Below are 12,877 nucleotides of genomic sequence, written 5' to 3'. Positions count from 1 at the left end.
AATGTGACTCCTACTGGCCTCTCAAGGCCCTCAGCCTGCTGTTCCCCAGACAGCTCCTGACTTCCCTCCATGGGTCTGTCTGTCTACTCTCTGCTCTTCTTGGGATGAGGGGATGGGGGTGTAGACTGAACCTGGAAACTGTGAGAGATGAAGAGGCAGGGCTACCAGGTCCACACCGGCCCCTTTCCATCCACAGTGCCTTCTTTAGATAGACTGTTTTATAACCTGCCCTTTCATTTTTCTTTTTTAAGTAATCTCTACCCCCAGCGTGGAGCTCGAACTCAGGAGGGGCTGCAACCCGAGGGGCAGGAAAACAAGGAGGCGGGGTGCACAGGTGAGGAGGCTGCAGCCCCCAACCCCATCTCCATCCACGGCCACCCTCCGCCAGGGGAATACCATGCTTCGAGGGCTGAGCCAGCCAGGTGCCCCTGCCTTTCATTTTAAATGCGCAACTCTTTGTCTTTAATAATATCCTCATGCATAAATCTTTCGTGCATTTCTAATGTCCTAAAGATACACTGCTCGGTCATATTCCTGAATCCAAGAGAATGAACATTTCTAAGACTTGTAATACATGCTGCCAAATCACGTTTTTCCTCAAAATGACAATACTGGATATCCTAGTGAAAAAAGCACCAATCTGGTAAAAAGATCCTGCCACTGTTGGATTAACAATTGTTAATCCCCACCTGGCCACCTGGGACAGGTAAGTAGGGGCTCTCAGAGATCAGTGTTCAACACCTGGAGGGAAACGAAATGAACCATTTGCAGAGTGAGACTGCAGACGTGACTTTATAAAATGTCCCGTAACACGTAACAGCCCGGTCCATCAAAGCTCCTTTAACTGTATGTTGCAGGTTGCTTAAAAGGCTTCAAAACTCAGTGACATCGTCACCATACAAGCACATTCTGTGGGGACTTACTTGTTTAAGAGATGTTGCAGTTTTGAAGTTATACTAAACACAAGCTTTTTTACAGACTGGTATTTTGGAAAATGTATCAGACAACTCACATCAAATCAAAACAAACAGGCTGCAGCTCACCTAATTTATAACTAAAATCCCAAAGTGGCATCAAGGGAGAGCTGTGAACACTGATGACACTTCCCTGGACTCCGGTATTCTAACAGCCCGTGTCGGCACGAGCCTTTGTAACGCACACTTCACAGAACATGGAATTGCAATCTTCAGAAAATTCTTAATCACGTACCAATCTTGGTTTATAAATACCAAAATCTCTACCCCGAATGTGGGACGTGAACTCACGACCCTGCGATCGAGTCGCGTGCTCTTCCGACCGAGCCAGCCAGGCGCTCCTATGAATACCAAATTTTAATAAACTTTAATTCCTCACTTAGGTTGCTAGTAAGAGTGGTAGAAAGGGCAGATATTTTTAGGTTACACACCATTGTTCCAGGATGGAGGCGCACACCCTGCTCCCAGCTCTGGCAGACTAACGAGCGGCCAGTGGAGGGAGGAGGCAGCTGATCCCAACATTAAGAGGCTCATGAAAACACAGCATCTCCATCCTGCCTCCTTAAGAAAAAGTCATTTCCTCCTGTAATACACAGCTAATAGCACACCACCAATTCAGTCCCAGACACTGACGTGAACTACCTGCATGCGGAGATCATGGAACGGAGGTTATGTGCAGTTCAACTGTGGAAGGACCAGCTCCTTCATTACATCTGTATGTAACGTATAGGTGCAGCAGAGTGCTTTAGGACACACAAATTAGGGGGAACCAGGACCAGGAGGTGATTGTAGAAATTACATTTTCAGCGTGATAAAAGTCTATTTAACCATCCAAAGGCAGCCTAGGGGGACCCGGCACAGTAGACCTTCCCCATCTCATGAATGTTCAGGGAAAGGTTGCCCGGCTGGCTATTATTTGTACCAGGGATCCTGCTTTGGGTAAGAGAACAGTCTTTTCACTGTAAAATGTGATTCTACGGACCTGAGAACCTGTTGGGACAAGCCTTGCATGGAGTTTGACTTCCCTCACGGTTCCCACGAGGCTACCCCTCCCAGGATGAAGGGCCCACGATCACCCTGGTTTCCACTCCCATTGGCCCCGGACTAGCAAGAGGGACGGGGATGACCACGGCTTTCTGGCAGTCATAGCGGGAATGACTAATCTCTCAACATTTATGTAAACACCCTTGAAGAGGAATTTCTGGATGCCGTCCTATTTAAGTTATGGTGTTTTATTTTCAATCACCACAAAATATTTTATAACAAGAGATATGTGATAATACAATTTTCTTTATTAAAAATAATTTACAGCATCAATAACATATACACAACTGTCATCAACTGAACTTTGCCTCCAATATATTTTTATACAATACTTAACATTATTGAACTTAAAACTGTTACACTGTTTTGTTGGCTTTAAATAATGGACAATGATTTCTAGTTACTTGAGATACATGGGTTCATAGTCATATATTAGATGTAAAATTGATAGAAACATCAGCGCTATCACACCTCAGGGGAAAAAGCCTAAGTCTGTCTGCTCCCCGCTTTATTCCTCCAAGTCAACATCCAGGATCGGAGCACCTTCTCCTAAACCTAAAGGCAAAGACAGATGTCTTCTAACACGACAGAAAAACATCAGTGCAATCGTGTCCCCTCCTCCTGTCCCCCCCCTTCGAGAAGGCGAACGCGCTCGCCACGGCCCCCGTATGCCGACGATGTCGGCGCTGGACACACTCTTCCCGTGGAACCGGTAAGGCGATGCCCTGCCACGCGCCGAGCAGTCCGGCCACGGCGACTGTGATGCCCTCTCGTTCAGAAACCGACGACCACCGTCGTCTCGGACACGTTCAGCTGTGATAACGCAACGCGGCGGCTGGGCAGAAGGCCCTCTAGTCTGGTTGTCCAGGAGCAGCAACACCAGAAGGCAGGAAACATGGCAACGGCAGGCGGCAGCGTTTCTCAAGATGAAAAACGTGCTGCTCTTGCGAATGCTTCTGGAGCCGTACTCTGAATCACAGCACTCGTTTACTTCTCTCTCGTGCCTACTGTTCTTCCTTTCCACAATATTGTGCATCTTTTTAAACACCAAATGACCCAGACACAGTCAACAAAGGCGGTAAACCAATGAAAGCATGAGACGTCACCTCTGCACACAGAGCGCTTGGCCAGGGGCAGGAGCGTAGGCGCACACCAGGGCGCACACCCAGACCCTCCTCTCCGACGCCGGCCTCGCTCGCCAGGCTCCCTGCTCCGCTGTGTGGTCTGAGGTCTGCCTGTCCTGGTGCCCGACTAGGCAGAGGGGAAACGCAAAGGCTCCGCTCAGAGCGCCAACCGGCACCAGCCCGGCCTCCTGGCCCGGCCGCTGGACCCCTGCCCACAACCACGCCTCCGCCCATGGCCACGGATGACACAGACGTGTCCCCACGCAGACGGTCTGAAGACACCGCCTCCAAGCATGCAACAGGGACGTTAACATTCGACTCGTCACTCCCCCTAATTCATGTTTTCATGTAAATTAAACACACGCATGGACAGATACATGGGCGAAACAACGTATCAAGAACACAGCATGAAAGTACCACAGAAAACAGTTTTGAAAAATTTAAATAAAGAAGGGAAATCATTTTCTCAGACTCCAGTCCACGTGATTGTCTGAACACAGATTTGCAGACTATTTTCAGAAGACTGAGATTGTGTGAGTGCTTCTGTGCCAAGTTCTCAGCGGTCTGCACCTCCCACTCTAGTAGTTTTGGCTAAAATTCAGCAGAACACAGTCCTTCCTTCTGTGCGGGACGTGGGATGACCGAGCCGCAGCAAACCAACTGGGTCAGAGGAAGACCTCCACGTGAAAGAAAATCTCTACAATTAACCTTTTGCTAAGTTTAATTTCTTAATTTAAAAAAAGGCATAGAACTTTCTGGAATTAATTATCCAACCTTTTTCTTAAAAGTCGCCAAACGTCTTGTTGACAGAATAGACGTGTGTGTGGAGAAAGTAGGATATCCAGACAGCAACAATTTAAGTGTTTTATCCTGATAGCTTTGGTTAAAACAGAAACATAATGAATAGAATCATGCATCCCAGGTAAAATAAGGACTCAAAATGACGGAAAAACAATTTTTAAATAATTAAGAAATAACTAACATTTAAAAAAATGCTTAGAATTGAGCAGCAACCATATAATCTAGGGTGGATAATTTAAAAGTCTAGTGGAAATCATTTTAGCATTTAAGATTAAGTTCTCTTTAGCAACTACGAAAGTGTGGAATTTGGGTTAACAATACCTAAAATAATAGGTTACAGGAAGTAATGGTATCACATCAAGTGAGCAAAATGCTCGAATCCAATTGCTAGAATACCATCTGAGGCTGGCCAGTGGGCACAGGAGCAAATTACCGAACACGGTGGGCTGTGTATGTTCACTGTTCAGACGTCATGCGACCCAAGCCCCAGGTCGCGTGTGGAGGGGCCTGGGCCAGACGGGACACGAGGACTGTGTCTGGGGCAGCGTCGAGCCCCCGCGGTCAGACGGACACCAGGATGACCCCGGCTTATACTACAAACTGTGAATGCCAACCAAGTCCAGCTCAGGTCTGAAAGTCCATTTGTAAATGAGATTCCAACTTCCACAATTTTAGAGCCTAATCTGGCTTCTTACATTCCAACCTGCTAGTCTTAAACCAACAAACAGTAGTATACAGTTTTATGGGTGCGAAACCAAACAAACAACTTCAGGAAGATTATTCATGTAAGAATCTTCAACACAAGTTCAAATTCTGCCTTTATTTACAAAATGGTCTGTTAAAATACCCCATACTTACAGGCCTCTCCCACAGCACACCTCACACGTTGATTCGAGCAATGTTAATAGCACCATCGTAGATTATTTAAAATCAGAAAGATTTCATTTCAGTCACTATGTTGATTCATAATCATTTACACCCATGGTGAGATCGGTGAGCGCACGGGACCGTCTGCAGCTCCAGGGCGAGGTTCCCTGGATCCAGCACAAAAGGCGTTACTCGCAGTTACCAGTTCTCAAAGGGTATCCGTGTGGAGTAGATACTATGAGAATTTTCGTGCCACAAAGTTTAATAATCCTCCATGTTTGTACAACGTTACTTCCACGTCATTTTCAAACGAAGCAATCGCGCTGAATACTTTCCCAGTGTTTGTCTTTAAACAAACAGAAACATGTCATGTGAGTGGTAAAATCGTCCAAGTGTCCCCAGTGTTCAGACCATCTGTCTTCATACCCCACGACACCACCTGCCAGACTCCACGAAACCCTTCTCCTGCCGGAAAAAAGACCTGCCATATCTAACCACGGGCTTCAGAGCCAAGTAGAAAAATGAGTATTTTCATCCATACTTCTTACAGGCTCCACACCCAGGGCAGAGCCCAATGCAGGGCTCGAGCTCACGGAACCTGCGCTGAGATCAAGGGTCGGACGCTTCACCGACTGAGCCGCCCAAATGCCCCTTTGTCCCCGTTTCTGAATGACAAGTCCCGTATCACCTAAAACGCTAAACCAAGTGCTGCAGACTCTGACTAGTTAGGGACGTTACACCCACTGCTCACATCCACTGTGTATTAACCATTCAGCATGCGTTAACGTCTGCCCCCCGTCCCTGCGCTCCGCCCAGCGCCTGCTCCACTCTGCCCCCCGCCGCGGCCGTGTGCCTGGCTGGATTCCAATCCCACGGGCACGGCAGCAACGGGCAGCCAGGCAAAGGCCGCGGGCACATGCTAGCGGGCAGCCGTGTGTCGTCTTGTTCTCTGGACTAGCTAGCGCTCTGTGTTTCCCCAGAGTCTCCGCTGCATTAAGTCAGGCGTCACAGGAAACAGCCACCTTAAACCACAATGTACGTTCACTAAGTCATGCTACTGTGCAACTGACGATCATTTCTCTCCAGCTTCCACCTAGCTGGGTAAACAGTGTGCAATCGCATACTTGAGAATCGGAGAGGTACCTTTATAGTTAATGTAACTCCAGGAGACAGTTCTTCAGGAAACGCTAAAGAAAACGTTTCTCTGCCGGAGAGGCCCAGGGAATCTGCATTTTCTCCCGGAAGGAACTGAAGTGGAGCTATGCCAATTCCAATCAAATGATCTTTGTGAATCTTTTCGTAACTTTCAGCCAAAACAGCTTTCACACCCTGTAACAAATGTGCATTTTATTTCTTCCAATCAGCTCTTCAAAGTTGCTTTATTGGACCATTTTCAAGGGAAAAAATTCTACTTTTGGCTCCTTCTATAAAACTTGTTAACCTAATACCACACGCTAAAGGTCCGTGCTGTACAGATGATTTTTGTGTGTTTTCAGGTAGCTCCCTAACTTCTTCTAGCCGCCCCTGTGCCCTGCAGGGCTGAGTGGGCAGCACCGGTCAGGTAAGAGCACCCTGGGGGGGCGGCGGCCTGGCTCCGACGGGGCTCAGGAGGGTCTGTGATCCCGGCCGACCCACATATGTGCTCGGCAGCACTCTCCCTCGGCCTGCCACGTGAACACAGAAACACAGAAGGGTGTCCCACAGTGACAGAGGAAACAGGAGATGTGGATTCTACAAATATTTAGAAGCTAAGTGACCCTGAGCAGACGCCCAATGACAGAAACCACCAAGTGAATGTAGAGAGTGACACCAGTTAAAGTTTGAGTCCATTTCGAAACAACAACAAAACCCTGTTCTCTGGAGAAAACAAAGCCAGAGAGGCTCCAGACCCATGATTCTCAACTTTCCCTACTGTCCTCCTACAGAACCTTTCCCGGACCTTCTCCTCCAACCATATCTTCCCCCTGCTGCTTGCCCTAAAATTTTAATGCCACACACACAGACCGTGCATCTGTTTAAGTACTATGTGTTAATCTGTACTCCATTTACAAAGAGAGTGATGACATGTTGTTACCACCCAGGAATCAATTCTCAGCCCTGTGAGTGCCATCGCCTGACAAGAATGGAATGGATGCCCTGGAAAGAGGGGGCACTGGGCACGGGGAGGTGGGGGGAGCACGCCATCGGAAACGCGCATTAAGTGCAGGTCTGCGTCCCTGGAAGTACTTGAAGACACCGCACGTGGGGCTCTCCCAGTCCAACAGGCGGGTTACTGTCCACTCATCTACATAAGGCCCATCAACGGACAAAACCCAGCCGACACCCCCAGCTTGGAAGCAGTGTTTCAACGTCTAACTGATTTAGGATCAAGTATGAGCAAAGCCCCCAACATAAAAAACAAAGACAAAAATGTGAGAAAAAAGGGAACGTGTACCTGTAATTAATATTCACAACAGGGATAATTATTATCTCAGGAAGACGGGAGAATCTGGCTTATTCCTACAGCTCCTCTGAGTATTTACATTCTGGGGGGGTGGGGAGACGAAGGACTCGAGGAGAATGGAGTGTGCAGGATCACGACAGCTAGGAGGGCGGCTGACCGGCCACTCTGAGCATTTGTGAGCGAGCACCGGGCAGAGAGCAGGAGAGCACGTGCCTGACGACCCTCTCCAGCAGCCCCCGCCCCTGACCACACTTCAGCAAGGATGCGGGGGCCAGACGTGCCTTCCCGACAGGCGGCCAGGCCCCATCACCTCCTACCCCTTGGCCCACCTCTGAGTCTGTTAACCCCAAAAGAGAAAGCTAAAGGCGGCGGGGGGTGGGGGCCCAAGTAAAACTCTCAGTGGGCACAGAGAATCAGCATTCCACAGGGTCAGTTTAAGACAGGGGCCTCCTTTCCGTCCACCGTACTGACTTCTGCAAGTAAGACCGATGGAGATCTAATCTAATCCAGAGTATTAAAACGCAACTAGATCAGTACAAAATATTATATGTGATCTTACCAATAGGAGTTCCAAATAAGCAAAAAAATCCAAATGAGCAAACTAAACTCTGACAGGATGTTACCGACAAAAGGGAGCATTTAAAACTCAATTCTAAGGAGATAAAATTGAAGTTATCGATACCAGCAGATACGGTCCTTTGGCAGCCCAGTCTCTGGAATTCCCAGAACCGTACTTTTTCCCTGCTAAGATGATCAGCGGGACCCCTTCCTTCTGGTACAGCTCTGCGGCCTCAGACACATCCAGCTGTGGGGAGAAGACAAACACAGGCATCTCCAGCACGAACCCGGACCCAGGCCGCGACCGCCCAACTGCTCTGTGTGCATCCTTACCGTCTGGCCTGATGGGAAATGGATTGTTTTGGGAGCTGGTTTTCCAAGGAACTTATTAAACAGCTTGATATTCGCGAACGTGCCTCTCGTCATCACAGCGTCGTTGCCTCTGCGGGCCCCGTAGGAGTTGAACTCACGAGGAGTAAGGCTGCAAGAAATCGTGAAGCCGGTTTCATTTCAGACGGAAAACCATCACACGTTACTGGACCATAAAACTTACTCAGAAACACCTTCTATAATGGAAAATTCTGAGCACGTACGAACGTGGAGAACACAGAACAGTGAATGCCCGACTGCCCGTTTCTTCTAGAATCACCCCCAGTAGGTGATTTTGAAGCAAACGCAGGTAACCTATTTCCAGTGCATACGTCTATGCTTCTCTAAAGCACCAGCCAAATCTGGAAGCACCAGTGGTCTGTAGGGGTCTCCGCTAAGGACAGAGCCCCCAGGAAACCTCCCCCACGTCGGAACAGCATTAAGGGAAGAGTATCCAGCCCTTTCCAGAGATTCACGTTGTGCCATCTGGCTTTCACCGAAACCCCACGCGACACGAGGATCCTCCTTAGATTTGTTAGTGCGAACACGAAGGTGCAGCGCGAGGCGACCTCACCAGTGGGAGTTACGGCGGCAGCACCGTAACCTGGGCGGGGGGGGGGGGGGGAGGGTGCTCGCTGCTGCCTGGTCACAACACGCGTGACCTTTTAGGGACAAGAAACAACGGAGCATAAGCAACAACGAGCAACGCGGATCAGTCTCTAATTCAGTCTTTTACATAAAGGCAATAAGTTTTCTAAACTTGTATGTCTAAGCTTCTTACTTCAGGACAGACGTGATGAGGAGTTTAAAGGACCCCAAAAAAATCCTGACTGATGAGAACTAAGAAACCTGTATTTATATGTTAGAATGCATATAGCGGTTACATACTTGAGAAACGTGGGGACTTTTTGTGGTGGATGCTAGGTCACAATTATGACCAAGATAAAAATCACGACCAAAAAGACTGTTTCTCACCACCACAAATAAAAGCCGTGTGTGTGACAGATTCATTTTCAAGTTCTAGCAAACGGAACTGCTATTAGCAACTTCTACCAAAAGGTGTTCTAAATTCATACCAGACTAGTTAACCAGAAAAAAAGTTCAAACACAAATTCCACAACAGCACCGATGAGACTGTGAGCGGAGCCAGGCGCATCATTACGCGAGCGACCACGCCACAGGGCACTGAAGCGACCGCGATGGGAAGTCGTCACCCGAACACCCCTGGCATCTAAATGCCGTCCTAACTCCGTCTCTGGCGTCCACACAGGTCTTGGTAACAGAGCAACTCCACATCATCAATCACGTAGAAATGAGATAAAATCTTTCTAGGCTTAGAGTTCTATCTCCCACATCAATGATGTTTACAAATTCTCTTCTATTATTCTTGTAAAAGTTCAGGCTCAATGGGCAGAAATTCGTCTTTTGATTGGCACAGATCGAGCCTAGCCTCACGCACACTCGCTTTACTGTCCACAAAACACACATTTCAACTCTGCACTCCAAAGACAGGAGGAGCCATCAGGGTTCACTTGGAAGGTCAAAGCTGACTTTTCAATAAAGTCCTATTGGAAAAAAAAAAAGAAAAAGAAAAATCCTGTTTCCAATCAGTTGTTTATTTAGACTACCAAGGGCTCGATATGAAATAGCAACTTCCACTTCTGCAGTCACAGGCACAAGCAGGTGCACCAGGTACCCGGCTACTCGATGTCAGGTTCAGCGGAGATCAGGTCCCCTGCGCCGGCGGCCTGCACACCCGAACCCCAAACGACACGGGGTATGGGTGCCAACCCCGCGCACCATCGAGAGCCTGGGTAGGACGTCTCACTCCCCACACTGAATACCCTTCTGTTGGCCAGAAACCTCACCGAGAACATAAGTCAACTTAACCCCCATTCTGTATCACACATACTACTTCCTCTACTCCTCCGAGTCAGCCAGAGAAGACCAAGTGCTGAGAGCATCACAGGAAGAAAAACTGTACTTACGGTCCTGGACTGGGTTTATCAAAATAAATCAGTGTAAGTGGGTCCAGGCGGTTCAAACCCGTGCTGTTCCAGGGGTCAAATCTACTCACCGCGCAGGGAGCGCAGTAGGACTGAAGCCGGGAGGACGGGGACACGCGCACCTACCCTCTGTTTGTCAAGTACTTGGCCGCGGCGCTGCTCCTGGCGATGCTCCCCGCGGGCGATATGTGGTCTGTGGTGACCGAGTCCCCCAGATACAGGAGGACATGCGCATTTTCAATGGGCTGCAGGGCAACTGGCTCTTTGGTCTAAAAGGTAGAAACAGTGAAAGGCATTTACTCCTCATGAGGTTTTTTAGTTCAATAACAACCTTGAAAATATCAAGGACTGAAACCATACTTACAAGCTTATCAAAAAATGAAGGACATCTGATGTACGTGGACTTTAAGTCCCACGGAAACAACACAGAATCTGGTGCTTCTAGGGAATTCCAACGCTTATTTCCCATCTGTGGATGTGAGTTCGGTTGATGAACAAAAAGAAAAGATAAAATGGAGTCAGAAGAAAGAGGCTTATGAATGTGTTCAAGGGAATTAAAAAGTCCTTACATTAGAAGGACCTAAAAAAAGGCCTTCTTCATTGGGAAAGGAAGCTAAGACAGTGCCATTCTAGAACATGACATTTTTGGACATTTGCTCATCAAACTCCAGCACACTAGATTTTCACGAATATTCTGAGATTAAGTTTTAATACAAGTTGAACATAAAAAACTTTAAAGAATCCAATAAAAGGGTTAAGGGTTTAGAAAGAGCGATCCATGTAGTTAAAGAAACCGTGCTGTGGGATGCGCTGCTCACCTCCAAGAGCACGGCTGAGAGAAAACCCTCTGCTGCTGTCAGGGTGCGTGTTCCCCACACGGTCCCCCCTCAAACCCCACACGAAGTCTCGCCGTGGTTCTGCACGGCCACCTCGCACGCGGGACTGCTCCAACCCGCCGGCCCCACTCCGTGCGTCCTTCTTTTTAAATTTAATTTTTCAAATTTTATTTTAAATAGACTACTGAACGTGGGGCTTGAACTCACGACCGAGATGAAGACTCCCACATGCCACCGACTGCATGCGCCGGGCGCCCCTGCTTCTGTCCTTCCCGTCCAGCCCTCCCCCACCATGTTCTCCACACGGACACAGAGCGGTCCTCCCGAGTTAGCAAGCCTCTGCGCACAACCTCGCGAAGGCTCCCGTCACTTCCTTCACGACCCCATCCACGTTAATCACGGCCTAAAACCTCCTCTGTAACCTCAGTCCCCGCGTCTCCCTAACACCAGTTCCCGCCAGGCCCTCGCTTCCTGTGCGCCAGACACCCCCGCGCCCTCATCAAGGGTCCCTCTGTGAGGCCTTCACGCATTCGCTCTGCCCGGAAAGCCCTGCTCTTGGTCCAGATGTACGGAAACTTGGTCACCTCCTGCAGAACTGTGCTCAAGACACGTCCTGTTTTCGACCACTCACGTAACTCTACTCCTCAGACTGTGGTCAGCTGGCTCTCTTGACCCTGGTCTGCGGCTCTCCACACCACCTACCGCTTTTTAACGTATTGTGTGATTTACCTCACAGTTCTGTTTACAGTTCCCTGCCTGCCTCTCCCCGTGAGAATTTCGTGTTTTGTTCATGGATCTATTCCAAAACATCTAGAAGAGTGCCTGGCATGTAGTAGGGGCTCAATAAATATTTGTTCAGTGAATACCTCTGCAACCTCATTATCTACATTCTCAGTTCTGTTTTTAAAAAGTGTGAATATGTGTATTGCTTGTAGGTGCACAAAACCTCTCTGGAAAGATGCGTGAGCAAGTGACGTGCCTGACGGCCCCTGAGGAGGCAATGCAGGCAGCCAGGGGGCAGGAGGGAGACTCCATGCTTGCTCTTACTTCTTCTGAACATTGAGCCATCATCTAATGGGAACAATAAACAAGGGCCGTTTCTATGAATTCTGCCCATATTCAGGATGCTTGCTACCCATTTCTAATAAGTAAGTAAGACCGTGTTTTTCCCCTAAAGATTTTATTTATTCGAGGGAGCGAGTGAGCGAGAGAGCACAGCTGGAGGAGGGGCAGAGGGAGAGGGAGAAGCAGACTCCCCGCTGAGCAGGGAGCCCGACGCGGGGCTCGATCCCAGGACCCCGGGATCATGACCTGAGCTGAAGGCAGACGCTTAACTGACTGAGCCACCCAGGCGCCCTAAGATAGGTTTTAAAACTCTAAGCTATTCTCCTAGATATTAAGGACTCCCAATACAAAACGATTATCACTTATTATAACCTCCATGTTCAAAATAATTTGATTAATTTTTTTTAAATCCAGAAAGACCCACTAAATAAACACTGCCGTTTATTCAACTACTTAAACAAGTGAGACTCTTACCTCCATTTTCTCTTTCAGTGCTTTAAACATGGACAGTACGACACGCTCTTCCTCCATCTGATGGACCTCCTCGCGGCTGGGCCAGATGTCCTGCAGGTAAATGTTCTTGCCAGCAGCGTCGGTGCCTGGAGAGAGCATGGTAACACCCAAGTCAGCATAAAAGTAACTCCCTCCAGTATTATGTTGAGTGAAATAAGTCAAACAGAGAAAGACATGTATCATATGATCTCACTGATATGAGGAATTCTTAATCTCAGGAAACAAACTGAGGGTTGCTGGAGTGGGGGGTGGGGTGGGAGGGATGGGGTGACTGGAT

At 48.4% G+C, this 12,877-nt stretch overlaps 1 protein-coding gene across 1 annotated transcript; it reads right to left on the bottom strand.

Moving 5' to 3' along the window:
• Nucleotides 1-4,748: 4,748 nt before the first annotated feature.
• LOC102730303 (iron-responsive element-binding protein 2) lies at nt 4,749-12,714 on the bottom strand. The gene is made up of 7 exons (XM_081831828.1): nt 12,562-12,714; nt 10,551-10,655; nt 10,313-10,455; nt 8,145-8,292; nt 7,936-8,058; nt 5,954-6,139; nt 4,749-5,156 (listed from the first exon to the last, which is right to left on the bottom strand). Exons 1-7 carry the CDS (start codon nt 12,697-12,699, stop codon nt 5,046-5,048), a joined length of 954 nt encoding a protein of 317 aa, XP_081687954.1. The 5' UTR covers nt 12,700-12,714; the 3' UTR covers nt 4,749-5,045.
• Between the last annotated feature and the right edge of the window lie 163 nt (nt 12,715-12,877).

Source organism: Leptonychotes weddellii, chromosome 9, assembly GCF_054177405.1.
Source record: "Leptonychotes weddellii isolate Sample4059 chromosome 9, ASM5417740v2, whole genome shotgun sequence".
NCBI classification, from domain to species: domain Eukaryota; kingdom Metazoa; phylum Chordata; class Mammalia; order Carnivora; family Phocidae; genus Leptonychotes; species Leptonychotes weddellii.
The sequence above is the reverse complement of the archived record's forward strand: the minus strand, read 5'-3'. Positions and strand labels throughout refer to the sequence as shown.